Source organism: Bos mutus, chromosome 4 (genome assembly GCF_027580195.1).
Source record: "Bos mutus isolate GX-2022 chromosome 4, NWIPB_WYAK_1.1, whole genome shotgun sequence".
Taxonomy (NCBI): Eukaryota; Metazoa; Chordata; class Mammalia; order Artiodactyla; family Bovidae; genus Bos; species Bos mutus.
In genome coordinates this window covers 19,278,197-19,303,287 of record NC_091620.1, presented here as the reverse complement: position 1 = coordinate 19,303,287, position 25,091 = coordinate 19,278,197, and the positions used below count along the sequence as shown (strand labels likewise).

Here is a 25,091-nt window from a genome sequence, read left to right as displayed (position 1 = left end):
ACAAGCATTTACTTAACAAAAGACCCAACAGCCAAACACTGGCAACATCTAAAAGTGAATGGCTACACGTGAAGCATGAAAAATGTTTCCAGTCACGTGAGACACTTCAAGCATAGAAAGCAAACCATACAAAATGGAAACCATTTGAAAACAGAAAAACGAAGCCATTAGGCATCACTTTTCAACAAAAGGAGTAGAAAAGGCTTTCTCATCGACTGACTCTAAGTGAACTGTGTACTGTCACAGTGCCTGGCCTGTGGTAAGTGGAGAATAAGCGTCAGCGTCTTTCTCCCTGAAAACTGATCTTCTGGGAGACCATGGGGTTTCAAAGAGTCAGACAAGACTGAACGACCGAATGGGTACTACAGAATGGAAGAGACTCATTCATTCCTTCGTCCTGTGAGGCTTTGGTGCTCCTACTGTGTATTCAGTGCTGTGAGAGATGTGGAGAAGAAGCGACAGATGCAGAGAAGAAGCCACACCACCCCAGTTTCTAGGTGATCGGGTGAGCACACGAGACACGGCAGACAGCAAAGATAGGAGACCCAAGGCTTTCTGGAGCAGCAGCCTTCTCCAGGGAAGGGCTGGTGCCCTACCTGTCTCTGCAGAATGATACCTGGATGAGGGATGGAGCCCTGCGGGTGGTGAACACGTGAATGAGTCAGCGAATGGATGGTGCCCTGAGACAGAGATTGACCTGCAGGTACACTCCATGCCAGGCACGTCCTACATCCTGTGGACTGTGCTTCTGGATAGAACTACTCAAGAGAGTTTCAGAGAGGACGGGAGTCTGAGCCCTGCGTGGCTTTGGAAGAGGAATGGTGTAAACTCACCTGTGTGCTCACCCACTTCCTAACCCTCCCCCCATCTGCCAGGCTCCGTCCTCTCTTGCTTCCCTCTCAGACCACTCCATCCGCTGTGTGTGTAGGCCTGTGTGCACATGTGTGTCTATTTCTAGGCCTTACTCTCCCAGCACTTCCTTGGCCCTTACTCTGTGCCAGCCTTGCTCGAAGAGATATAAAAATATAATCCTCATAACAATCTTTGAGGTAGGGACTATTATTATACCTGCTCACAGGTGGGGAAACTGAGGCACGGGGGCAGGAAGGTCACATGGCTAGTAGCTGGTCCATCTGGAATTCAAGCCCAGGTAGTCTGACCCCCAGACTCAGTGTTTCTCACCACCAGGCTCTGCCCCCCTCGTTTGTCAAGGGGAACCAGCGACTTGCCTGGTTCAGGTGCGGTCTATGCTTTTGATTTGGATAGGAGTCAGCGCATGAGAAAGGGTGTCACCTCTGGTATCTTTGGGTTCATCTTCTCTGCTAATTCTTTCTCCTCTGCATAGAAATACACTCAAGTCTTGCAGACTTTGGAGAAAGAAAAGTCTCCCTCAGGGTCTCTCTGTTTCCTTCCTCTTCACTAGAGTCAGGCTGCTTGCAAACAGAGGATTGAAGAGTAACTTTCACTTCCTTAGCACCCATTCATTCCTAGTAACTCAGTGAGCTTGACTTCCACGCAAGGAGCCTGTGACAAGGTCATGGGGGACCTTCTGGTTGTGAATCTAGCAAGCTCCATGTGGAAGAGACCATGCTTAGCCTATGAATTGCAGTGCTCCCTGTGGCTGGGGTAATGCCTTGCAAACATTTAGTGCTCAGCAAGCCTTTGCTGACTGTTTTATGACGTTAGGTCTTATTTGACCTCAGCATCCTTAGCCGTTACTGAAATCTTTTTCCTATCCCTCCCATGATGGCCCTCATGCTGGATTTTGCCCTGCCCTTCTTGGCTTTCCATTCTCATTTTCCTTCTCTTCCTCTTCTCATCCCTTAGTTACTGGTGTTCACGTTCTGTCTTCAGCCTTCTTTTCTTCTCTTTTATACACCTACCCTGGGAGAGTAGGCATTCAATCCTACAGTTTTAACTCTGTGGTTTTGATATCAATATGTCAAGCACTGATCTGTTTCCCATGAGATCCATAGAGCCAGTGCCATAATGGACATCTCCAATGAGATGTCTGTTAAACACTTAACAAACTCAACTTAGCATCCTCCCTTCTCTTACAAGATCTGCCCTTCCCATTGTCCCTCCTTTCCCCTCTCCAAAAAAAAAATAAAAATAAAACTAGATTCAAACAGAGAAGCAACATTCTCTGCCTCTTCTTCTACTGTGTATCTGGGTCAGTGACATCACCACGTTTCCCCTTATCCAAGCCAGAGACCTGGGAGTCGGCAGTGACATGTCCTCCTCCATCTCTCGCATTCCATCAGTCACCAGTTCCTATCAATTCTACTGCCTTTCCCCCCATTAAGTTCTAAAAGAATTTCACTGGTTATACCAAGTACTTCTTGGTTTCCAAACCTATCACTAGGATTTATCATGTGGCTCTAAGTCAACATGTTACATTAATAATTGTAAAGAGAGAGCTATATCTTTAAAAAATGTATTTATTTATTTATGGCTGTGCTGGGTCTTCGCTGCCTCTTGGGCTTTTCTCTAGTTATGGTAAGTGGGGGCTACTCTTTTGAGATGCACAGGCTTCTCATCGCGATGACTTCTCTTGTTGTGAAGCATGGGCTCTAGACACATGGACTTAGTAGTTGGGGCTCCCAGGCTCTAGAGCACAGACTCAGTTGTTGTGGCACATGGGCCTAGTTGCTCCGTGGCATGTAGGATCTTCCCAGGCCAGGGATCAAACCTGTGTCTCCAGCATTGGCAGGTAGATTCTTTACCACTGAGCCTCCAGGGAAGCCCAAGAGAAAAGACTATCATCGTACAGGATTGGGTAAACTCTGCAGTCTTCCTATTATTCCTCAAACATACTAAGCAGATTCCTGCCTTGGTGCTTTTGCTTCTGTTGTTTCTTCTTCCTGGAATGCTTTTTTCTCAGATATGCACATGTCTGTTCCCTCTCTTCCTCAGGTATCTGCTTAAATGTCCCTTTATTAAGAGCATTTCTAACCTCCCTCTATTAATTAGCAACTCCCCCACTTCTGCCCCATTACATTTCATCCCTTTTACCTACCTTATTTTTCTTCATAGCTCCACCACCACCCATCATGGTGTGATAGATATGCATATATGGAAACCATTTGTCTCTTTCCTTGGAAATGACATTTCAGGAAGCCAGGGGCCCAGTTCTGTTGTTGGACATAGTTGTGGCTTGCTAAACATGAAATGAATGAATAAATGAGTATAAGTTGACTGCAAAGAGGGAATTTCTGTTGATGAATTGTTTTCAAGTAGAGGGTATAATACAATTTTAGTTTCCTTATAGAGGCCCTTTTCTTGGCAAGATCTTTATTTGATTAAGCTGTAACTCTCGGCCAAAGAAGCCTGGGTCACTGATAGCCTCCACAAAACAAGCCACAAGCACCACAGAGGAAGGCACAAGGGGAAAGGAGAGGACATCCAAGTCCACGCATTCACTGCTGGTCACTGCCAAGCATCTCCTTACCAGGGGAGACATCCAGAGTGGGAGAAGGAAGGAGGGAGGACTACCGGGAGGAGGCAGCTCCGCTGCCTCATGCGTGAGGCTCCCAGCCTTTTGGAAGGCATGCAACCTCCTTGATTTATGTTATCTGCTTGATTTATGATTGTTCGGCACTCCTCAAAAATAGCTCCAGGATGCAGTGTTAGTGTTTTAGTAACACACTCATTATTTTCAAATTGTGCTCCATCTCTTGAGCTAAAGACAGGCTGGCATATGGCAAAATCAGGGCTGAGAATCACAACTACTAGAGTAGAATCATCTGGTCTACCCTCAGACCTCTGGGCTGGAAACATTATTATCCCCATTTCAGAAACTAGAGGAACCCTGAAATTATAGGACTTACCTATGAACTGAACTGAACTGAAGGTAATGGAATTAGTGACCATGGTCAAAGGTCAGATCTCCTATTGCCCAGGGCAGTGGTCAGCTGCTATTCCATGGTCCTTAGAACTCCAAAGCACCCTTTATTTCTGCCACATTGCCTGTTCCTGCCATCCCATGCACATGACTTTGGAAAACCTACTTGCTGGTATGTGGAGAGGATCCTGGTGGACCATAGTCCCTAGGGTTGCAAAGTTAGACACAACGGAAGCAACTTAGCACACTTAAGACAGGAGGCAAACACATACTTCTTAGGCCCTTCATCATACTTCTAAATTAGAAAACAGAATCTGCCAGGATTGCAAATTAAAGATTTGGGGAAGGGCCAAGGAGGGGGAGAGGCTATTGCTCTTTTATTTCTCATGTTATGTGTAATGACCGATGTGTCCTGAAACTGCTAAATATACGTTAGTTGATACCAATAATGCCCACTGGGTCCATTGTGTTTGTTCCTCGGCCTTGTAGCCTGCCAGTGAGCATAAATGCTCCCTGGCATTTCTGGTAGCGCTTTACAATTTACAAAGGGCTATTGTCACAGATCTTATTTGGTCAATGACTCCAGGAGACTGTGGATCACAGTGATGAAAAGACTGGGTTTTGGAATCTCCAAAGGCACCTTCTTCCAAGCTGCCTGACTTGGGGCAAGTTACTTATTATCTCATCCATAAAAGGAACATTATAATCTCATCAATTTATTGAGAAGATTACGTGGGATAATATATAGGAAGCGCTTAGGACATGCCTCCTGGCACACAAAAAATGCTAGCTGTATTATTATCATTATTATCATTCTGGTTTCCAATATGACTTTTTGTAAGATCATTTTTAACCAATTTATTGAAAAACCTGCATCTACGACTTTATTTTTTTCCCCCACTACAACCTCCTTAGCCTGGTCTTTGTGGTCTCCTGTTCCCAGTTTAATCTGGCAGGTAACCTAATGGTTTCTCAGGTAGCCTTCAGGTGTTCGCAAACTGTCATTTGTAGATATTAACATTTGAGTCGGATCTAGTGTCAGAAGGTCAGTCTTCTATCTGGTCTAAGTCTCCTCGCTTCCCTAGGGCAAGGGCTTAGCTGCCTACAGGAAGAAAGAAGTGCACTTCTGCTGTTTCTTCAGCGTTGTTCCACCTGCTCCCCTTCAGCTCTACTACTTCCGCTTCCTCTTAGGGGTCGGCGTGGGTGGGGCCGCGAGAAGAATGAGTAAACGGGCCCTGGGATCTAGTTTGCCTGATGGCACTGCTTCTGTTGGTACCCTGTGTGTAGCAAAGCCCCCAAAGCTGCTCTGTCTCTTGCAGGGCACCTTCATGATTCCTTTGGAAAAGCTTCTCAGTGACTGATGTCCATCACTGTCTCCTGATGTGGGCAACATTGTCTCAGCTTTATCTTCCAGCCGACCTGGTCCTACTCCCTCCTCAGCTCCCAGTTCTGGTGCCCCCATAGGGACTCTGGTGTTGTAAACACACCCTACAAGGCGAAGCTCTTGGATCTTTTCTAGGAACCGCTAGTCTTCGTTGGCATTCATGTGGCCCATGGAGAAAGCCCAGGACCCTTCCCCACCCAGACTCTGGGTATGTAGCTTTGTTTCCACTTCCATAGGAAGCTCTAACCAGCTTCTCAGCTCATTTTGGGTACAATCTGCTGCATCTTCTAAACTCTGGGGCACCTGTGTGCTGCTCTTCAAATGGTTCTCTCAAGTTTCTTCTCTTGGCTTGAGGAGATGTGCTGGTGGTGAGAGCGGGGGATGCCCCCATACAAGAAGGGAACACACAGAGCACTCTGCTGACTCTCTTCTAAGAAATCTTCCTCATCAGTTTCTACCCCTTATCTGCTTCTATGTGTAAACTGAAGGTGGCGAACACACAATTAGTCACAAAACCCTCATAGCAAGTTCTTAAGAGTATTAGTTGCTCAGCCGTACCTGACTCTTTATGACCCCATGGACTGAAGCCCTTCAGGCTTCTCCGTCCATTGAATTCTCCAGGCAAGAATGCTGGAGTGGCTAACCATTCCCTTCTCCAGGCGATCTTCCCAACCTAGGGATCGAACCTGGGTCTCCTGCATTGCAGGCAGATTCTTTGCCATCTGATACACCAGGGAAGCCCAGCAATTTCTTACCCTTCTCTTTAAAAGTGCTGTCCATTGAAATATAATGCAAACCATAACCCGGTTTAAAATGTTCTACTAGGCCCATTGACTATGTGAAAGAAACAATAATATTAATTTCAATAAAAAATTATCTAATCCAGTATATTAAAAATACTATCACATCAACAGGTAATCAGTATAGAAATTATTGTGATAGTAGATGAAAACTCATCCCAGGGCTTTGACAGCTGGCTACGTATTTTGCGTGTACACAGCTCAGGTGCTTGATGGTGATTTCAAGTGCTCAGCCCACACGTGTGGCCAGCGGCCCCCACACAGCTTTAGAATATGGAGGGAGCGGGCACTCACCATCCACTGTTCTCAGCTTCACTGTTGTGCTCTCTGCAGAACTGAGTGTTTGGTGTGACCTGTGTGATGCGTTCCAGCCAACACGTGGAAAACGGGGGCTCATAAATGCAGGTCACCTGACACCACAGTCAGTGTTTTATCTGTTTCTGCAGCATCGTGCTGCTCAAACAGAAATTGTGGTGCTTGTGTTTGAGAATCTCATGTTGAAGGGACATGTTGGGGGGAGAAGAGAAACATTCATGTGAGTCTCCTGAGGTCCTCGGGTGTCCTCCAAGTGCCTAGGCCCTAAAACGTGAGACATAGAGCATCCTGAGGGGACCTGCACACCTCACTGAAAGCATCACCTGCAGAAAGATTGGCTGCCGGGTCAGTGACATCTTAAGAGTTCCATTCACATGCTGGTCTGAGCAGGAGCTGCTGGGTGAAGGAAGCTCTGCCCTTCAATGGCAAGTATTGGGTTGGTCAAAAATTTCCTTTGGGTTTTTCCGTACAATGGTATGGACAAATCCGGAACGATCTTTTTTGGCCAACCCGGTATTTCCACAGTCCACGCTGTTGGCCAAAGAAGAGCATGGCAAGTCTTTTGTATTGAGTTTTAAAAGGCTAAAGAAACTAGTTAGCGGCAGTGTGTCTTTAAGAAGGGAGTACTCATGAAAAGGAATCTGTGGCCAGGCCTGAGATCAGCGTCTTCTATCTGTTCAGTTTGCCTCGTTGTTTGTGCTTAAGACTTTAAGAAACCATAAAGCTCACAACTCCCACAGAACTCAAAGTCTGATTGTTAAAGTAACACATTCTCCTGGTAGAGAAGAACAAACAAAACCCCAAATACCACAACCCAGAAAGGCTCTCTGTCAGCATTTGGGGTCCTTCTCCCTTGCCTCTCCTGCATGGGTGGACATGCATGGATGCACACCTGTATACCCACAGCCTAGGGGTCATATGGAATTGATAATTGATATTTCATATATTCCACCCGTGCATTATTTTTCATTTAACGGTCTGTTATGAACTTTCCCCCATGTCACTGACATTCTTCAGAAGAGTAATTTTAATAGCTGAATCATATTCCATTATATTTTATTGAATGTGAAACTCCCTTCTGGGGTTTGAAGGTGCATGGAACCAGAAAATGACTGAGGAATGGAAAGGGCGTGGGCAGACGGGGGCCCTTTCCCAGGCCTGATTGGCTGTGTGACCGTAATCTGCTGAAATTCCACTGTCTCATTTTCAAGTTTACAAAATGAAAGCAGGTCTCCTGTATAGAGCCACTGGGAGGCTAATGGGTGTGTCCTGTGTAAATTGTCCAACACAGCGCCTATGCATAGTAACATGCACAACAAATGTTCATTCCTATTTATCTTCCCCTTTCCTAGGCCTTTCAGATTCTTCGCTATTAACCAACTCTCAGGTGCCTGCAACATGTTTCTAGAAAGCATAGCACTCTCTAAGGTTCGCATGTGTCTTTCTTTATATTGATTTGTATTTATTTACTAATTTGGCTGTACCAGCTCTTAGCTGCTGAGTGCAGGACATAGTTCCCTGACCAGGGATCAAACCCAGGCCCCCTGCATTGGGAGTGAGGCGTCTAGCCACTGGACCACCAGGGAAGTCCTACCCCTGTGTCTGAGCCCCCATCTCCTGATTGCATTGTGGGAACTCTCTAGGGGCACGGTCTTGCCACCCTGATTTCTGTCCTCCACCTCAGAGCAGCTGTCAGTGACATGTGATCCACAGGAAGATGTTGTGGTCTGTGTGCTGGTTGGAAAAGCATTTCCAGACATGAAGGTAGAATGAGAAGGAGAATAAGGTTTATTAGAGCAGGAGATGCTATTAGAACAGTGGGTGGGCTCGAGGGCAAGCCAACTCCTTTTGTAGGCTAGCAGCCAATCTTCGTAGCCTCAAGAGGGAAAATTCCTACTGGAAGGGTGGCATTAGGGTGATTGCTTAGGATGCTATAGGGTGGGCAACGGGATGGGTATGGGGTCAGGGGACTGGCCAGTTTAGATCAGGAGGCCTATGGTAACAGTTGCTCTGGGGCTTGGTTTATTCCAGAAATGGTCGTCCTGTGACCTCGGTATAAGGCTCCATGGAGGAGAGATGGGAGCTTCTCTGGGGTGGCACAGAGATTGTACTTGTCTCACCCCCGGCAAGAAGACCCACCCGTACCCCTACCCCGAGGACAGAGACCTAGGCAGCAAGCAGGTGTATCTGGTTGGCCGAGCTTCCTTCTCATCATTCCAGTCTACAGTTTCTGCTGTTAGCTCAGCAGTGTGGCAGTGGGAAGGAGGGAGTCATTCTGGAGGGGTTTTGGTTTGGGACTCTGCCTCTCTCAGTTCTAGATTTTTCCCCTCTTTTCTCTCCAGGCACTTGCTTTAGCTGCTGACCAAGCTTTCTTTCATCAGGCGAGTACACATTTTGCAATTTGCCTTCCCTTGTCTTGACAATGGATGTGATTTGTATATGGCACCATCGCATAATGTCCCTATTTTTGGCAGCTCTCTAATCCGGAGGTAGAGTTGGAGAGCAGGAAGCTGCAAGCCCGTCTCTGACCCAGAAACCACTCCTCATTTCTGTAGCAGCTACCTTCCCCCCTGATCTCTTCCTGACTTGTGGGCATGGAGGAGGAAAGAAAGGTCTGTTGGGATGGTAATCTGTGAGGTATCATATGGGCTTGTTAAACTTTATGAGGCTTCCCAGGTGGCACTGGTTGTAAAGAACCCGCCTGCCAATGTAGGAGACTTAAGAGACCTGAGTTCGATCCTTGGGTTGGGAAGATCCCCTGGAAGAGGAAATGGCAACCCAGTCCATAAGGAGCCCCCACATTACATGGCTCTTTGCGATCTGGAATCTGAACTTATTTTGATGTTTTCTTTGTGTATACGATTAAAAAAAAAAAAAAACTATGTTGAACTGTTAAACAAAAGTTGATGCTGGCTTTTAAAAATAAGATTGGAGGGAGAGGCGGGCTTCAAGTCACAGTGACGGTTAAGACACATCCTCCTCACCCTGCTTTAGGCCCTGGTGCATCCAGTTTCAGAGGCTGTTACCAGGTGGGGGGTGAGCTCATCGAGCAAACATTTACTGAGCACTTGCTCATGCCAGGCAAGGCGCTGGGAACTGGGAACAATAAACCAAGCACGACCACAGCCCTGAGCAAGCTGGCACTGTCGGAGGAAAGGACACATAAGTAATTAGAGTAAGACGGTGATTATCAACAAGTGTTACAGGAGCCTCAAGCACTGGATGCCAGTGTTGGCTAAAGAAGTGCCCCCGAAGCCTCCCAGACTATCACTTTTTTGGAAGACTTCAAGGATGCTGAGAAGCTTTCCAGGTGAGATGTGTGGGTAGCCATGTCGGCAGAGAGCTCAGTGCCATCAAGGAAAGGGGGGGAATGTGCCAAGCCTTTCAGAGAACTGCAGTTTCTCATGACCAGAGCACGTGGGGGGCTTGGAGAAAGATGGAAGCACAGGGATGGGCAAAGGGCACTCTTTATGGAAACCCAAGAGCTATTTGGGGCTTCCCATGTAGCTCAGTTGGTAAAGAATATGCCTGCAATGCTGGAAACCTGGGTTCAATTCCTGGGTTGGGAAGATCCCGTGGAGAAGGAAATTGGCAACCCACTCCAGTACGCTTGCTTGGAGAATCCCATGGGCAGAGGAGCCTGGCAGGCTACAGTCCATAGCGTCGCAAGAGTGGTATACATCTTAGTGCTATCTTTCTTTCTTAAGAACTATTTTGTTTTCACATAAAAATGCTTTCTTAAATATAACTTCATTAGGATGCCAAACCAACTTACACCCTGGAAGAAAGCCATCGACAAAAACTTTCAATCATAAATACAAAGAAGACATCCAGATAGGTTCCTGGTCCAGATTTGTGAGCCACTCCTCTGTTTCAGTGTTAATTGACTAGATCACTCAAGAGGGATGGTCTTGTGCATCCTTCTTCCTTCTAGATCAGTTCAGTGCTCACTGCAAGAGCCCAGGTTTCGAGCAGCCTCTTTGGCCCCCGGCACCTCTGCTATTAGCTGCTGTGGCCTCCAGCTGTTTTGTTCCCCTGAGGATAAGAAGCTTCCACACTCGAGATTTGATACTTCTTGTTATTAACAAACAGAAACATAAAGCCTGCACCTCAGCCTCTCCTGGTACCTGAGAGGTGCAGGAACAGATCTCAGAAGGTTTTTCCCTCTGGGTACCAAATCCTTAATTAGGGGCTCATCCCAACATGTTGCTCAGCTCTTGTATGCTCGTGTACAGCATGTGCAAGAGATGTAGTGCATGAAAAAGAGAAAACCACTTTAATTTAGGTGACTCCACTTCTTGTATCGCTCTAGCTTTGTGTCAGGTACTATTCTAAGCAGTTTATGCATATTATCTTGTTTAATCCTCTGAATAACCCATTGAAGTAGGTAGTGTCATAGCTTCCACTTAAAGATGTGGACATTGAGATCTAGAGAGAGGGACCAACTTGCTCATGTTTGCACAGCCAGTAGGTGGCAGAGCCTGGATTTGAACCGGGGCAGCCTGGTTCCAAGAATCCATGCTTCCGTCCCCATCTGTTGAATCTTTGTGTGGTTTGTTGTTGTTGTTTAGTCGCTAAGTCGTATCTGATTTTTTTTTTTTTTTTGGCCCCCATGGACTGTAGCCCTGCCAGGCTCCTCTGCCCATGGGATGTCCCAGGCAAGAATACTGGAGTGGATTGCCATTTCCTCCTCCAGGGGATCTTCCTGACCCAGGGATCGAACCCACATCTCCTGCATTGGCAGGTGGATGCTTCACCACTGAGCCACCAGGGAAGCCCTCTGTGTGATTAGTTAGTTCAATTGCTCAGTTGTGTCCGACTCTTTGCAACCCCATGAATCGCAGCACGCCAGGCCTCCCTGTCCATCACAATCTCCCAGAGTTCACTCAGACTCACGTCCATCCAGTCAGTGATGCCATCCAGCCATCTCATCCTCTGTCATCCCCTTCTCCTCCTGCCCCCAATCCCTCCCAGCATCAGAGTCTTTTCCAATGAGTCAACTCTTCGCATGAGGTGGCCAAAGTACTGGAGTTTCAGCTTTAGCATCAGTCCTTCCAAAGAACACCCAGGACTGATCTCCTTTAGAATGGACTGGTTGGCTCTCCTTGCAGTCCAAGGGACTCTCAAGAGTCTTCTCCAACACCACAGTTCAAAAGCATCAATTCTTCGGCACTCAGCTTTCTTCACAGTCCAACTCTCACATCCATACATGACCACTGGAAAAACCATAGCCTTGACTAGACGAACTTTTGTTGGCAAAGTAATGCCTCTGCTTTTCAATATGTTATCTAGGTTGGTCATAACTTTTCTTCCAGCACCAGAACTCCCTCTTCCTTTAGAGAGGGATGCTATGCAGTGATTGGTTCTTGGAATATTCCTTCCCCTGTGAATCAGCTTGTCCTGAGTTGATGCCACAGCTAACATGCTCATTGCCCACCCTTTCTCTCCACTTCTTACTTTCTAGATTGACCCCCTGGGGCAAGAACACCGAGTTCTGTCTTCACCACCATCCTCTGCCCTTCAGCTGTCGCCTTGCACCCCAAAGGGACTGATTAATTTGTAAATGCAGGTCTAGCTCCCAGAGCAGCTGATTCTCTTCCGCCTTTGTAGCCAAGGCAGCACCCCTGTTGCCCAGAGGTGCCCCTTGTGGCCAGCAGAGGAGGACCATGACCTTGGTTTCGCAGGCTCTTGACCCTGGACCATTAACACAGTGTCCGCCTTCCCATCTCCTGTCTTCACTTCACAGAGCAAGTTCTAATTCAGACCTACCCTCACCATTTCTGTTTTTTGAATGAGAAAAAAAAATTCCAATCCTCATCAGTTTTTTTGTACAAGGTCTTTAAAGAGCAAATAGAAAGAGATTCATAGCCCACATATATTTTCCTTCTCTGAGTAGTGTTTATTTAAATGCAGATATCCTGGTTTCCCGTGTAGAGTTGCAAGCAATACCTTTCAATTTAAATGTTAATAGGAGTGTAAACTTCAAAATCAAAAGTTTTCCACACGGGAGAACTGTGTCTTCTGGTTGTATTTGATGGTTCTCCTGGCCATTCTTCCTCCACCACCCTCATCATCCACCCCTCCTCCCCGCACCTTGGCCCACTCTTTTTCACTGTGCCGTCAGCGTTCTTTTTCTAAAAAGATTAGAACTCACCTTTGTCATTTTGAACATTAGACTCTCAAACATTAGGATCGTGGAAGACAGATATTAGACTCAAACCCAACAGGTCTCATGGGAAGATTTTTCTTTATCTCAGCCTTTCCCTGCAGAGTCCCGCTCAACGTTCCAAATTCTTTCTAAGGGGATTATTCTTTGTCCGACGCTGCATAGCATTTTTCCAAGGCTTCAGATGGATGAGTTTGGTTTTCTGCTTCCCCTTCCCTCTCCCCTTCTTTCTACAAAAAAGCAGGAAGAGATGGGGAAAGAAATAACAGTTGACCCTTGAACAACACAGGTTTGAATTCTGTGGATCCGCTTATTTGCGGGTATTTTGAAAGGCTACCCACTCCAGTATTCTGGCCTGGAGAAGTCCATGGACTGTATAGTCCATGGGATTGCAAAGAGTCAGACACGACTGAGTGACTTTCACTTCACTTTTGCTTTCAAGAGTACACGCAACATAGTACAAGATGAGTGGTTGACTGAATCCCTGGATGTAGAACCGTCTGTCTTCTGTAAGTGTACAGACAGCTGACTACAAGTTGTAAGTGGATTTTCCACTGTGTGGAGGGCTGGCACCTCTTAACCCCCTCATCATTCAATGGTTAACTGTGCAAGCTGTGTAAATTCCCAGGTGCAAAGTATTGCTGTGGGCACAGTGAACAATCACAAAGAATTAAAAAAGGCAATTTCTCACTCCTAAAGAAATAAAATTAACACATAGGATAACACAGATGGGATGGAATGGGGCCATCTATATGTGAGTCATTCCATAGGCAGAGTGGCCTTTGAGATTTTCTCAAATACAAATAAAAAGCAACAAAGATTTCAAGATGATGAAAATAATATCAAATGCCTTAAATACAAATATGGTGACTATAATAACCTTTCTAATTAGGATCCAAATTTTATGTGAGAATGTGATATCTGGCTCCATCTTCTTTTATTTCTTTATTTTCTCTTTCCTTCATTTCCTTGTGCTGTGTGCATTTGTAAGACTCCTAAATATTTTGGAACAAGATCGGACTCTTACTCCATAAGTTAGAATTGATTTTATACTATAAATTTCAATGATTTTGATTCCTTTATTATAAGGTGTTATTTTTGTTTCAGAGAATCCTTTTCCATAGTCTCTTGTTCTTATGTCATGGAAGCAAGCTATGTTTCTTCTCTTGTCTCTTGGGATATTTATATTGATTTAAAATTTTATTTTAAAAATTTAATAGAATTTTTAAAGGTTATTTTCCATTTACAGTTATTATGAAATATTGACTGTATTCTTCTTGTTGTAAATACAGCATATCCTTGAGCTTCTCTACGCCCCGTAGTTTGTTTCCCCACCCTCAGCCCTGCATTCCCGCTCCTATCCCCCCACTGCTAGGCGCTAGTTAATTCCGTATATCTGAGTCTGTTTCTTTTTGTTATATTCACTAGTTTGTTGTATTTTTCAGATTCCACTTATAAGTGATATACAGTATTTGTTGTTCTCTTTCTGGCTTGTTTCACTTGGACCATAATGCCCTCCAGGTCCATCATGTTGCTGCAGATGGCAAACTTTTGTTATTTTTTATGGAATACTGAATAGTATTTCCTTGTGTGTGTGTGTATATATATGTGTACACACACACACACATATGTATATCACATTTTCTTTATTCGTTCATCTGTTGATGGACACTTAGGTTGCGTCCATATCTTGGCAATTGTAAACAATGCTGCTATGAGCCTTGTGCATGTATCTTTTCAAATTTAGTGTTTTTGTTTTTTCGGATATATACCCAGGAGTGGAATTGCTGGGTCATAGGATAATTCTATTTTTCGTGTTTTTTTTTTTTTTTTAGAAAACTCCATGCTGTTTTGTACAGTGGCTACACCAATTTACATTCATTCCCACCAACAGTGTACAAGGACTCACTTTTCTGTACATCCTCACCAACATTTGTTATTTGTGGTCTTTTGATGATGGCCATTCTGACAGGTGTGATATGATATCTCCTTGTGATTTTGATTTATATTTCCAATAATAATCTTTAATTTCTCCTCCCTGCCAGTTTGCTTCTTCAAGTTCTTTTTCTTCCAGCTTATAGATTTTCTTCATATTTGGGGCTGCCTGAAAGCCCTGAGTAGGCAGTGGGCTTGTCAATGGGAAGCTTCACTGTAGATAGTTGGAGGGACTGCTTATGACTCCCTGCCTCCCGCCACACACACAGATAGTAATGTGTCTTGATATTTTCTCATGTGCTGGTCATCACCAGAAGGGTCTCTCCCAGCTTCCAGGCTACAGGGCAAAGGCGCAGCAGTCTGCTTCTGGGAACCAGGCAGAAGAGGCCTGGGGTCTCAAGGGTGAGCATTCAACATTCTGTAGGTGCACAGACACTTGCCCTGTGCGCAACGACCCTCAGTTGTGCTGACCAGCTGTCACCTGAGCTTATCGACTCCCAGTCCTAAGTACTCCCTCTCCACCCTGGGGGTGGGGGAAAGGGGTTATTCCTCAGAGGTGTGGAGTGGCCAAGGGGAGCCAGGGTTCTCATTCCATCCCAAACAACTTGTTCGAAATCCTTGTTTTAATCTCCCTCCCCTCTGCTTGACTTCCTGATGCATAGTGATGAATGCCAACTCCTGAGCCTTTGGAGGGGTTGGCAGGATGCCTTTCGGCTTCCCCCCACCCTCTGCTGGCTCTGGTCTTGGCTTGTTAGGTCTGTTGAGAAGTTATACTGCCCCTCAGTTTTGCAGCTTCCAGTCTTCTGTTGTTGCCATCGTCTTTTCTGGTTTCCCCTTCCATGTGAATTTCTGTCTTTTAAAAAAAATCTTGTAACTCTAATCCTGGCTTTATTTGTGAGGAAAAATGCTAGTTACACTTTTTCCATCTGTGATGATGATCCTGTAGGTCTTTAATTAGATTATTAATTTTATTTTCCCACACAACTCAGTAACCCAACTCATTCCTTTTTAGTTCACTGGTTTGAGACTGTTGATCAATAAATTATTTAACTTCTCTAAATCCTGTAAAATAGGAATATTTCTTGTCCAGCCTACCTTTAAGTTGTTGCTGCAGCTGCCCTGAGTTACCATGTGGGTCTGAGGGCAGAATAAACAGCTGTACGTATGTGGCTCCAGCAAAATCAGGCTCACCGGCTGATGGTGAATATCCTTTCGGCTCAGTGAAAATGCTCAGGCCTGACCTCTGGTTTTCATCCTTCTTTCTAGAACAACTTAGCCTGACCCTCAGTTTTTGTTGTTGACAAAGCCTTTGGGAGACAGCGGAGTGCACATAGTCTGTGTTGGAGGCACAGCCGTCCCTGACCTGGGAACACAGACACTATTGTCTGTCTCAGGGCTTTTGGAAGAGGAATTATTCTCTCCATTGCTGTTTCTGCCTTTTGCTCTGTTTTCTCCTAAGTGAAGCACTTGGCTTTCCTCCTCCTTTCCATCTTGTCATGATTTGCATTTCCATTTTCCTGCCCACCCCTCTTCCCCATCCCCATCCCAAGTACACATAGCTCACAGGGACCCGTTATCCATTCAGTCCCCCAGGTGGCACCTTTGCTCCCTTGGGTCTGCGTAGCCCAGGGGCCAGTACCCACCAAGTGTGGCAGGAAGGGGCTCTGTGGCTTCTGCAGGCCTGTCCCCTCTAGTGCCACTAGAGAGTCTTCCTAGAAATTCTAGGAGAGTCTTCCTAGAAACCGCCCTGTTACTGAAAAGGAAGCCAGTGGTTTCACAGGGGCATAGAAGGGAAATTTCTTGAGCTGTTTAAGGGGATATAAATAAATCTCCTTAAGACTAAAAATACCCTGGCCTCTCATCTCCCATTCCCATCACCTCCTTGCCCTTGACTGCAGTGGAGAGTAGATGAGCCCCCCGTGGCAGAGAGTATCCCATGGCCAGGAATCAGTCCCAGTGGAGTCGAGAAGGGACCTTTTTCTACCAAGGAGGCAGCCCAGAGCTGGCTGCCTGGAGTCTGTTGTAGTGACAAAGGAAGAAGGGGCGAAAGAACTAAGGGTCGTGGCCATGGGGAGATGGAGGAGCCGGGGTGACCACAGGCAGTTGAAAGAGAAAGGGATGCGGCCCAGCTGGCAGGAAGGTCCTCCCTTCTTTCCAGCCAGCCGTGGGTGCCTGAGCACGGCAGGAAGCCTGGCACACATTTGAGCACTGGATCTAACTCGTCCTCAACAAAGTTCCTTCTGGTGTGTTTAGTGATCTGAGCATCAGTGCAGCCTGATAATTAGGCCTCCTTGGCAGTGCACGGCAGTGACTGTAACAGGTGTGACTGCTCTCTGGCTGGGCTGGCACTCCGGGGTCAGCAGGGGTAGGAAGGACCCAGGAGAACTCAGAGCAGGAACCTGCTCGTGGCTCTCTGTGAACGTCCTCCTCTGTGGCAGGGCCCTGTCAGGCCCCCTTCATCACGGGGAGGCTCACCTGCTGTTCTCCTCCCCACGCCCCAGCCAACTTCCTCCCAGGGGGTTGAGGAGGGCGTTGCCAGGGTCTGATCTTCAGTATCAGGACCAGGGGCATGGACCACAGCCAGCTCTGGAGGTGGGGGAGGGGCAGGAGGTCTCAAGCCTGACTGTGCCCGGAATCCTCTGTTTACTGTGCCGGAGACTGGAGTGCGAGAGAGGCACAGGGGTGCTCCCCACAGAAACCTGGGTGTCTGTTTCTCCGGGGATGAGAAGAGACCATCAGTGCTTGCTTGGATGGGGGGACTCATGTAGTTTGGTGTCCAGTCCCCCCTTCCCCACCTCCTCATCCTCCTTCCCTTCCTTCAAGAGAAGGGAATGCCCATGGGGTCTCCAGCTACTCTGCAGTCCCCATCCCCAGGGTAGAGGCCAGATAAACGGCTCCTGTGTGGAGCCTGATTGGGGGTGTTACTCAGAAGGAAGAAAGCCAGATGATTCCAGAGAAGGAGTGTGCAGCGGGTGGGGTGGGGGGGCGGATACACCAGAGGGCTGGAGCTGGGAGGAAGCTTAGCAAGATGCTGAGTGAGGCTGACAGAGACATATCAGCAGCTCTGCTGTCTCCCTTCTGCTAAAAATCCCACCTTCCCAGACCTAAATAGAAGGAAATACAAAAAAAAAAAAAAAAAAAGAGTGGATACATGTAAACACATAGCTGATTCACTTTGCCTACAGCAGAAACTAACACAGCATTCACATGCTAAGTCTCTTCACTCAGGTCAAACTCTTTTCGACCCTGTGGACTATAGCCTTCCAGGCTCCTCTTTCCATAGGATTCTCCAGGCAAGAATACTGGAGTGGGTTTCCATGCCCTCCTCCAGGGGATCTTCCCAAGCCAGGGATCAAACCCATGGCTCATGTCTCCTACCTTGGCAGATGGGTTCTTTACCACTGAGCCATCAGGGAAGCCCTGTAAAGCAGTAATACCCCAATAAAAACTAATAAAAAAAAATCACCTTTCCAGACAGCCCTCCTCCCCCTGCATGCCGGGCTTTGTCTGATGGGTTGGCAGAGCATGGACAGAGAAGGGCCTGATCAGGAAAGCTGAGGGGGCCTCCTCAGGGTTCAACCTGAGAGCAGGAAGCATGGTTCCCACCCTGCAACCACACATGCGGGGGAAGCTGAGCCCCCCGGAGTCAGGCTGGAGGATGAGGAACGTCATACAGCTTCCTCTTCACCCCTGACCTCCTGAGAGACCAGCAAACCCTGCATGGGAGGGATAGAGTCCTTGACAAGTGCCAAGACCCAGCCCAGCTCTAAGGGCCCATTTGTCTGGTTCTCACTTCCCTGAAGGGTGAGTGATGCTGGGTTAGGAACTGGGAGCCGCAAAGATCTGGGTTTGATGCCGTGTCCTCCACTCTCTGTAGGCTTTCTGTGGGTTGCTCCATTTTCCAGATAGGGATAAAGAGAATAGCTGTCTTAGAAGGTTGGGAGAGATGCTTGGGAAGATCAGTGCTGCACCCAGCACAAAGGAGGGAATGCAGAGGAAGTGGCAGCTATTATGGTGGTGATCCCTCCTTCCGCGTGTGGACCGGCTGTCCTAGCTGTGTTTGTACTTGAGGATATGGTTACTGGGGTTTCCCAGCTGGCTCAGGGGTAAAGAATCTGCCTGCAATGCAGGAGACTCAGGTTCAATCCCTGGATCATCCAGATGATCCCCTGGAGAAGGGAACGGCTACCCACTCCAGTATTCTTGCCTGGAGAATCCCTGGACAGAGGAGCCTGGTGGGCTATACAGTCCATGGGGTCACACAGAGTCGGACATGACTGAGCAACTAAACAACACATATGGTTGCCATCAGGGGCTCTGTCCTCTGCAAAGGAAGCTCGGTTGTGCCAACCTGTCTGCAAAGGGCCCCTGTGGTGCCCTCCCCCCTCCCCCCCGCCCAGGGTTGGGGTGCACCAGACCGTGAGTTCCAGGCTCTGATGCTAACTGGTACTCACCTGTTTCCCCACAGACCTGCGCAGGATGACAGCGGGCTTCATGGGCATGGCAGTGGCCATCATCCTCTTCGGCTGGATCATCGGCGTGCTGGGCTGCTGCTGGGACCGAGGCCTTATGCAGTATGTGGCCGGGCTGCTCTTCCTCATGGGAGGTAAGGCTCGGGGGCGGCGGGCTGGGAGGTCCCTGTTACTGGCATTCTGAAAGAACAGCTGGTGGACGTGCGGATGGAGACCCGGACTCCATTGGGAAGACTCCCCTGTCCTTCACTCATTCCAGCAGTGTGTTTTGAGTTCCTCTCAGCCGCTCACCACTGCTGGTCCTTGCCCTCTGGGGTCTCCCACCTGGTGTGCGAGAGACGGTGGTGATAACATTGAAACAGGTGCTGGATATGGAGCGAGTGTGAACCCAGGAGGTACTTGGATGTTTTGAGCATGTAGTGTGTACACGGTATATACCGTGGGGCGGGAGGCAACTGCTGTCTGGACGGTTTCCTCTTCAGAAGCCTACCTCCACCCTTGATTCCTGGGTCCTATGGCTGCTGCTCCCATTTCCAACGAGGCTCTAAAGCTGGTGGGACAAGGCTAACCCTTCTGTCACATGTCTCTTTCACCCTCTGTCACTGGCGTGGCCACAGGACCAGTCCAGCCCTTTGATGGGTGGTCCATGAGCAGAGCTGTGTAGCTGTGAGGGAACAGGTTCTTATCCGTGGAAAGTAAAAGCTCATTCACAGTCTGTACAGCCTCTTTTCTCCTTGAAGAGTTCAAGTGTGCTTTTTGGTCTCCTGGTTTGAGCCTCAATCCAAAGCGAAAGCTAATCATGAGTGTGCCCTTCACAGGGCATTCCTTGGAGAGAGGTGGATGGACAAATTGCATGGAGTTAGGAAGAAGGGGAATTGGGCCTGTGCAGAAGGAATTGAAAATGTATACAGGGAAATGTGTAAGGGCAGGAGGAGAAGGGGACGACAGAGGATGAGATGGTTGGATGGCATCGCCAACTCAATGGACGTGAGTTTGAGCAAGCTCTAGGAGATGGTGAAGGACAGGGAAACCGGGCGTGCTGCAGTCCATGGGGTCTCAGAGAGTCGGACACGACTGAGCAACTGAACAACAGCAATAATGAGTCCCGTGCACTGAAGCCAGCGTTAGTTAGATGGCAGACACCACATGAACCGCCTGACTTGGGATCTCTGATCAGGTCCCAGAGGTGGGAAGGGGTGTGGTGTCCTGCTGGAGATTGGAGTTGGCTGTCCTGCATGGACAGAGAGATCTGGGGGCTAGTGAGCTGTGGGTTGGTAGAGAAGGAGAATTGTTGGGTTCAACGTGGCACTGGACTGTTTATTCTTATCCCCCTGAAGAACAGATGTCCCAAATCTCAAATTCTCTGTCACCAGAGTCAGCCATCCCCGCCCTGCACCACCTCCCCTTTGAGTCCCAACCGGACTGAGGCAGAGGCCAGGGGAGGGAGAGGCATGGGCAGCTCCCTCCTCCTTCCTTCCATCCCCCACTGAGACAGGACCCACCCCCCCTCAAAAAACAAACAAAAAAAAAAAACAGCCCTACCACCTTTCCTGCGCCCCGGAGTCCTCCTCACTGAAGCAAGGGTCACACATGGCCTGGGATGTCTGTGCTTGGTTTTAGCAGCGCGGAATCTTTTTCGTTTCCACCTTCCAGTCAAAAATCTTCCGTGGACCCCGAAATGTGAAAAGATCAAAGTGGAGTGGCTCTGTTTGTAGCGCGTGTTCTCTCTAAGGCTCTTGTGGTTGTACAAAGACAGACTCCAGTAAAACGGGGCTTTTCGAAGGCTCTAGAGAGGCCTCCCAGGAATCCGAGAAAAGCTGAGCAAACAGGCCTCGGGCAGAGCAGGAATCCGGAGCCGGGGGAGCTGATGCTCTTTCATCTCCGCTCTTCTCAGGTGCTCCCATCTCCCTCACGCTGCTCCCTCCCCCATCCCTCCAGACCAGCCCTCCTCACATCCCACAGAGCGCTGAACCTTCCAGCTCCGACAGTTTCTAGACAGAGACAGTGTGGGCCGCGCTGATCTTTGCTGGTCGGCCACACACCATACCCCAGGACACTCCCCACTCACCTGAGACCTGGGTGGGAACTCTCTCCCAGAAGAGGGTGGGGGACAGGAGGGTGCCTGGGGCCCTGCCCCTCCCACCCCCCATTTGCTGGAGCACCACCAGAAGCCTAGGGCTCTGGGATGCCAGGTGAAAGACCTCAGGCTGGACTGGGGACCCGAGACCCCTCCCCACAGGGGAGTGAGTGATGGTGTTGATCCCCTTCCTCCTGGCTAGGGGTTCTTTTTTTTTTTTTTTTTTTACTTTCAGCTGTGCTGGGTCTTTATCGCTGCTTGGGCTTTTCTCCAGTTGTGGAGAGCAGGGGCTACTCTCTAGTTGCAGTGCTCCGGCTTCTCGTTGTGTTGGCTTCTCTTGTGGTGGAGCTCAGGCTCTAGGGCCCTCGGGCTCAGTAGCTGTGGCTCCCAGGCCCTAAGAGCACAGGCTCAGTAGTTGTGGTGCCGGGGCTCAGTTGCTCCGAGCCATGTGGCATGTTCCCAGATCAGGGATCCAACCTGTGTCCCCTGCATTGGCAGGCAGATTCTTTACCACCGTGCCACCAGGGAAGCCCTGGTTAGCGGTTTGTAATCACTGCACAGTCAAATCGCCTGCAGGGCTTTTAAAGTACTGATGCTGCGGCCTCGCCCAGACTCATCCAAGCCGAACACTTGAGGTGACCCTAATGTGCGGTAACTGGGGGGGTAGGGGGGAGAGCTGGGGGAACCAGTGACCTTTAAGAGTCCTCCAGCTCTAAACTGTCACGGTTCTGGGGATGAACCAGTCGGGAAGGCCTCTCAGAATTTATCTTCCTTCCCAGCTTCCCTGCCCTATCTTATGACTGCTTCTTCAGCTCTTACGCCGCATAGACAGGTAGTGCTATCACAGGGCATGGGTTATTATCCTGGAGGCCCATCTGAGCCCTGATCACCAAGGGTTCCAGCTAAACTGGCTTTCCCCGCACATGGACTCCCCAGTGGTCTTTTCAATGGAAAAACCACAGTTCATGATAAAAGGGCAACATCCAGAAGCTGCTGTCCTGAGAGCTGCTTAGTGCTGACGGGAGCATTGTCCTATTATAGGAGCAGAGCCTTTGCGTCCACCCTGGAGCTTTGTTACCTGTGTCCGCAGGTAACAAGACGCTGGGGAGGGGAGGGGTGTCCACACATCTCATGATGACCTGCAGATTGGCCCCAAGAGGTGAGAAAGAAGGACAAAGCCACTAAGAGCTGATCCCTGATCCCTGGTCTTTGGGGGAAATTGAAGCTCCAGGTGGGTGAGAGTACCCTCTCCCAAATAAGTGCTCTGTCCAAGGAGGCCTTCCCAGGTGGCACTGATGGTAAAGAACCCGCCTGCCAACGCAGGAGACATAAGAGACATGAGTTCGATCCCTGGGTTGGAATGATCCCCTAGAGGAGGGCACGGCAACCCACTCCAGTATTCTTGTCTGGTGAATCCCCATGGACAGAGGAGCGTGGCGGGCTACAGTCCATAGGGTTGAAAAGAGTCGGACACGACTAAGAGACTTAGTAGGCATGCATGCCGAGGAAGCCAGACACAGTCACGGTGAGGGGAGTGGGAGGTGGGTGGTGGTCCTGATGGCCAGAGCAGTTGCTGCCTGCTGACCCCAGGAGTCTGGTTTAGTTCAGAGCCTGGCAGGGAGCAGACTCAGAGCAGAAGCTGTGCTTCCCTGTCCCTACTCAGCACAGAGTTGCTGAGAGGTGAAGTGTCTGCCCAGAGACAAAGCCTTGTTGTGAAGACCCTGTATGTCATGAAGAGACGTCTCAGCACCAACTACTCCCGGAACCAGAACTGGACTGGTGCCTGTCCTCCAGGAGTTCCTCTTCTAGGGGTGACCCATGGAAAGGCTTGGAGAGTCAGCTCCCTCTGACAGCCACCTTACGAACATCGCACAGCTGTCCCTCAGACTGTAGGTATTTGTGACCAAAATGTTCCATGGCTTTAGCTCTCACCCAGATTCAGTTCAGTTCAGTCGCTCAGTCGTGTCCAACTCTGTGACCCCATGGACAACAGCACGCCAGGCCTCCCTGTCCATCACCAACTCCCGGAGTTTACTCAAACTCATGTCTGTTGAGTCAGTGATGCCATCCAACCGTCTCATCCTCTGTCATCCCCTTCTCCTCCTGCCTTCAATCTCTCCCAGCATCAGGGTCTTTTCAAATGAGTCAGCTCTTCGCATAAGGTGGCCAAGGTATTGGAGTTTCAGCTTCAGCATCAGTCCTTCCAATGAACACTCAGGACTGATCTCCTTTAGGATGGACTGGTTGGATCTCCTTGCAGTCCAAGGGACTCTCAAGAGTCTTCTCCAACACCACAGTTCAAAAGCATCAGTTCTTTGGCGCTCAGCTTTCTTTATAGTCCAGCTCTCACATCCATACATGACTACTGGAAAAACCATAGCTTTGACTAGACAGACCACCCAGATTGGCTCAGTCTATAGCTGAGCACAGACTAGTGCCCAAGGGGTTTGATAGGATGGCCAGTGAGAACAGCTACTGGGGACCCGACCAACCACCAAAGGGCTCCCAAGCTGGCCGGGTGTGGGTGTGGGGGTGGTGTTGTGAGCAGAGGAAAGAAGGGGTCAGTAAGAGCAAAAGGTAAATTGAAAGTGAAGAGTCCAAAGATGGAATTGCAGTTGAGTTTAGATGACCCAGTCGGGGCCAAAATAAGAGGTTCTATCCACAGTCTCTTATCTATTCCCACATGAATAGGGGTAGCCCACACTGGGTGCTTATCTTTTCCAGGATTTAACTATTTCCTGGCTTAAAGAGAGGGCGCCCCACACCTCAGGAGATGACTAGCAACAAATTGTTTGATTAACACTCAACCCGGAGGAGGCAATTAGTTAAGTACGGCAGCTCTGTCGGGCCAGGAGGCCGGGGGTGGTGGGTGGGATCCAGTTTCCCCTTTGGCAAGGCTTCTGGGGAAAATCTAGCTCAGACTGGCACAGCAGCAGCTGGGTGCGACTGCCAGAAATGAGTGCCTGGTTGAATCACCAGTGGGATTCAGATGTGCAGGGACAGGATGGCATGGGGGAAGGACAGCGTGGTGAGGGGGCAGATGACTACTAGGAGCACTTGTAACTGACTCACCCGGTGTATCTAGAGCCGCCCCATGGACACAGGTCTACAAATGGGTGGGGACGCCCTAAGCCCGTGCCCACCCCCTCAGCACCCCTCACCCACATCCTCCCACACTCCTGGAAGACATCCGTCCTTTGCCATGAGCTTTCATCAAGGTTGACGCTGGACCCTCCTGTGTAGACTGGCACCCGGCAATCAGTCCTTCACAGGGCAGTTGGCATCATATTTTTGAAACTATAAATCAGATGTTCACTCATCTACTACCAGTGTGCCAAAAACTTACTCTTGAACTTAAAATCCAAATTCCTTACCCTTCTTCCGAGGCTATCTCAGTTAGCTTGGGGTCATATTACAAAAATACCAGAGACTGGGTGACTTATAAAGAGTAGAAATTTGTTTCTCGCTCTTCTGGAGGCCAGGAAGTCCAAGATCAAGGCACTGGCAGGTCCAGCGTCTGGGAAGAACCTTCTTTCTGGTTTATAGACGTCATAGATGGCACCTCCTTGTGTGTTCTCGTATGATGGCAGGGAGCTCTGGCAGATGCAGTTTCTGGGGGAAAACCTGCTTTCTGATTCATTCACGTCATAGACGGTCCCTTCTTGTGTGTTCTTATATGATGGTGGGGTCAAGAGAGCTCTCTGGGGCCTCTTTTGAAAGGTCACTAATGCCATTCATGAGGGTCCCGTCCTCCATTTAGTACCATCATCTTAGGGGTTAGTGTTTCACCATGTGAACTGGGAGCACACAGCATTCAGCCCAAGGTGGAGACCCCATTTAATCTGGCTCTTTCTCCCTCCATTCACTCCTGTCCCGTCCCTTCCCCCAAGCTCGCATTGCTCTAGCCACACCACCCACCTCTCTCCTGGATCTCACAGTTTCACCACAAGGTCCTGGAGCTGCCCGATCTCTGCCCACAGTGCTTTCCCCACCAGTGCCTCGTGACCGGCTCCTCTTAGGATTGAGATCCCAAATGAAGAGCCACCCCCTCAGAGAGGGCTGCCTCAGCCATCCAGTTTACACAGCTGCCCCGTCACT

At 48.7% G+C, this 25,091-nt stretch overlaps 1 protein-coding gene across 2 annotated transcripts in view; it reads left to right on the top strand.

Moving 5' to 3' along the window:
- The window catches only part of TMEM178B (transmembrane protein 178B), a 414,662-nt gene that overhangs the window by 350,444 nt on the left and 39,127 nt on the right, over positions 1–25,091 (top strand). For both annotated transcript variants that reach the window (XR_011463945.1, XM_005901070.2), the window contains exon 3: positions 18,913–19,050. Coding sequence is in view for 1 of the 2 variants with exons in the window: in XM_005901070.2 (XP_005901132.1) it covers positions 18,913–19,050 (138 nt within the window). In the remaining variant the exon portion in view is untranslated. The remainder of the gene's footprint in view (positions 1–18,912; positions 19,051–25,091) is intronic.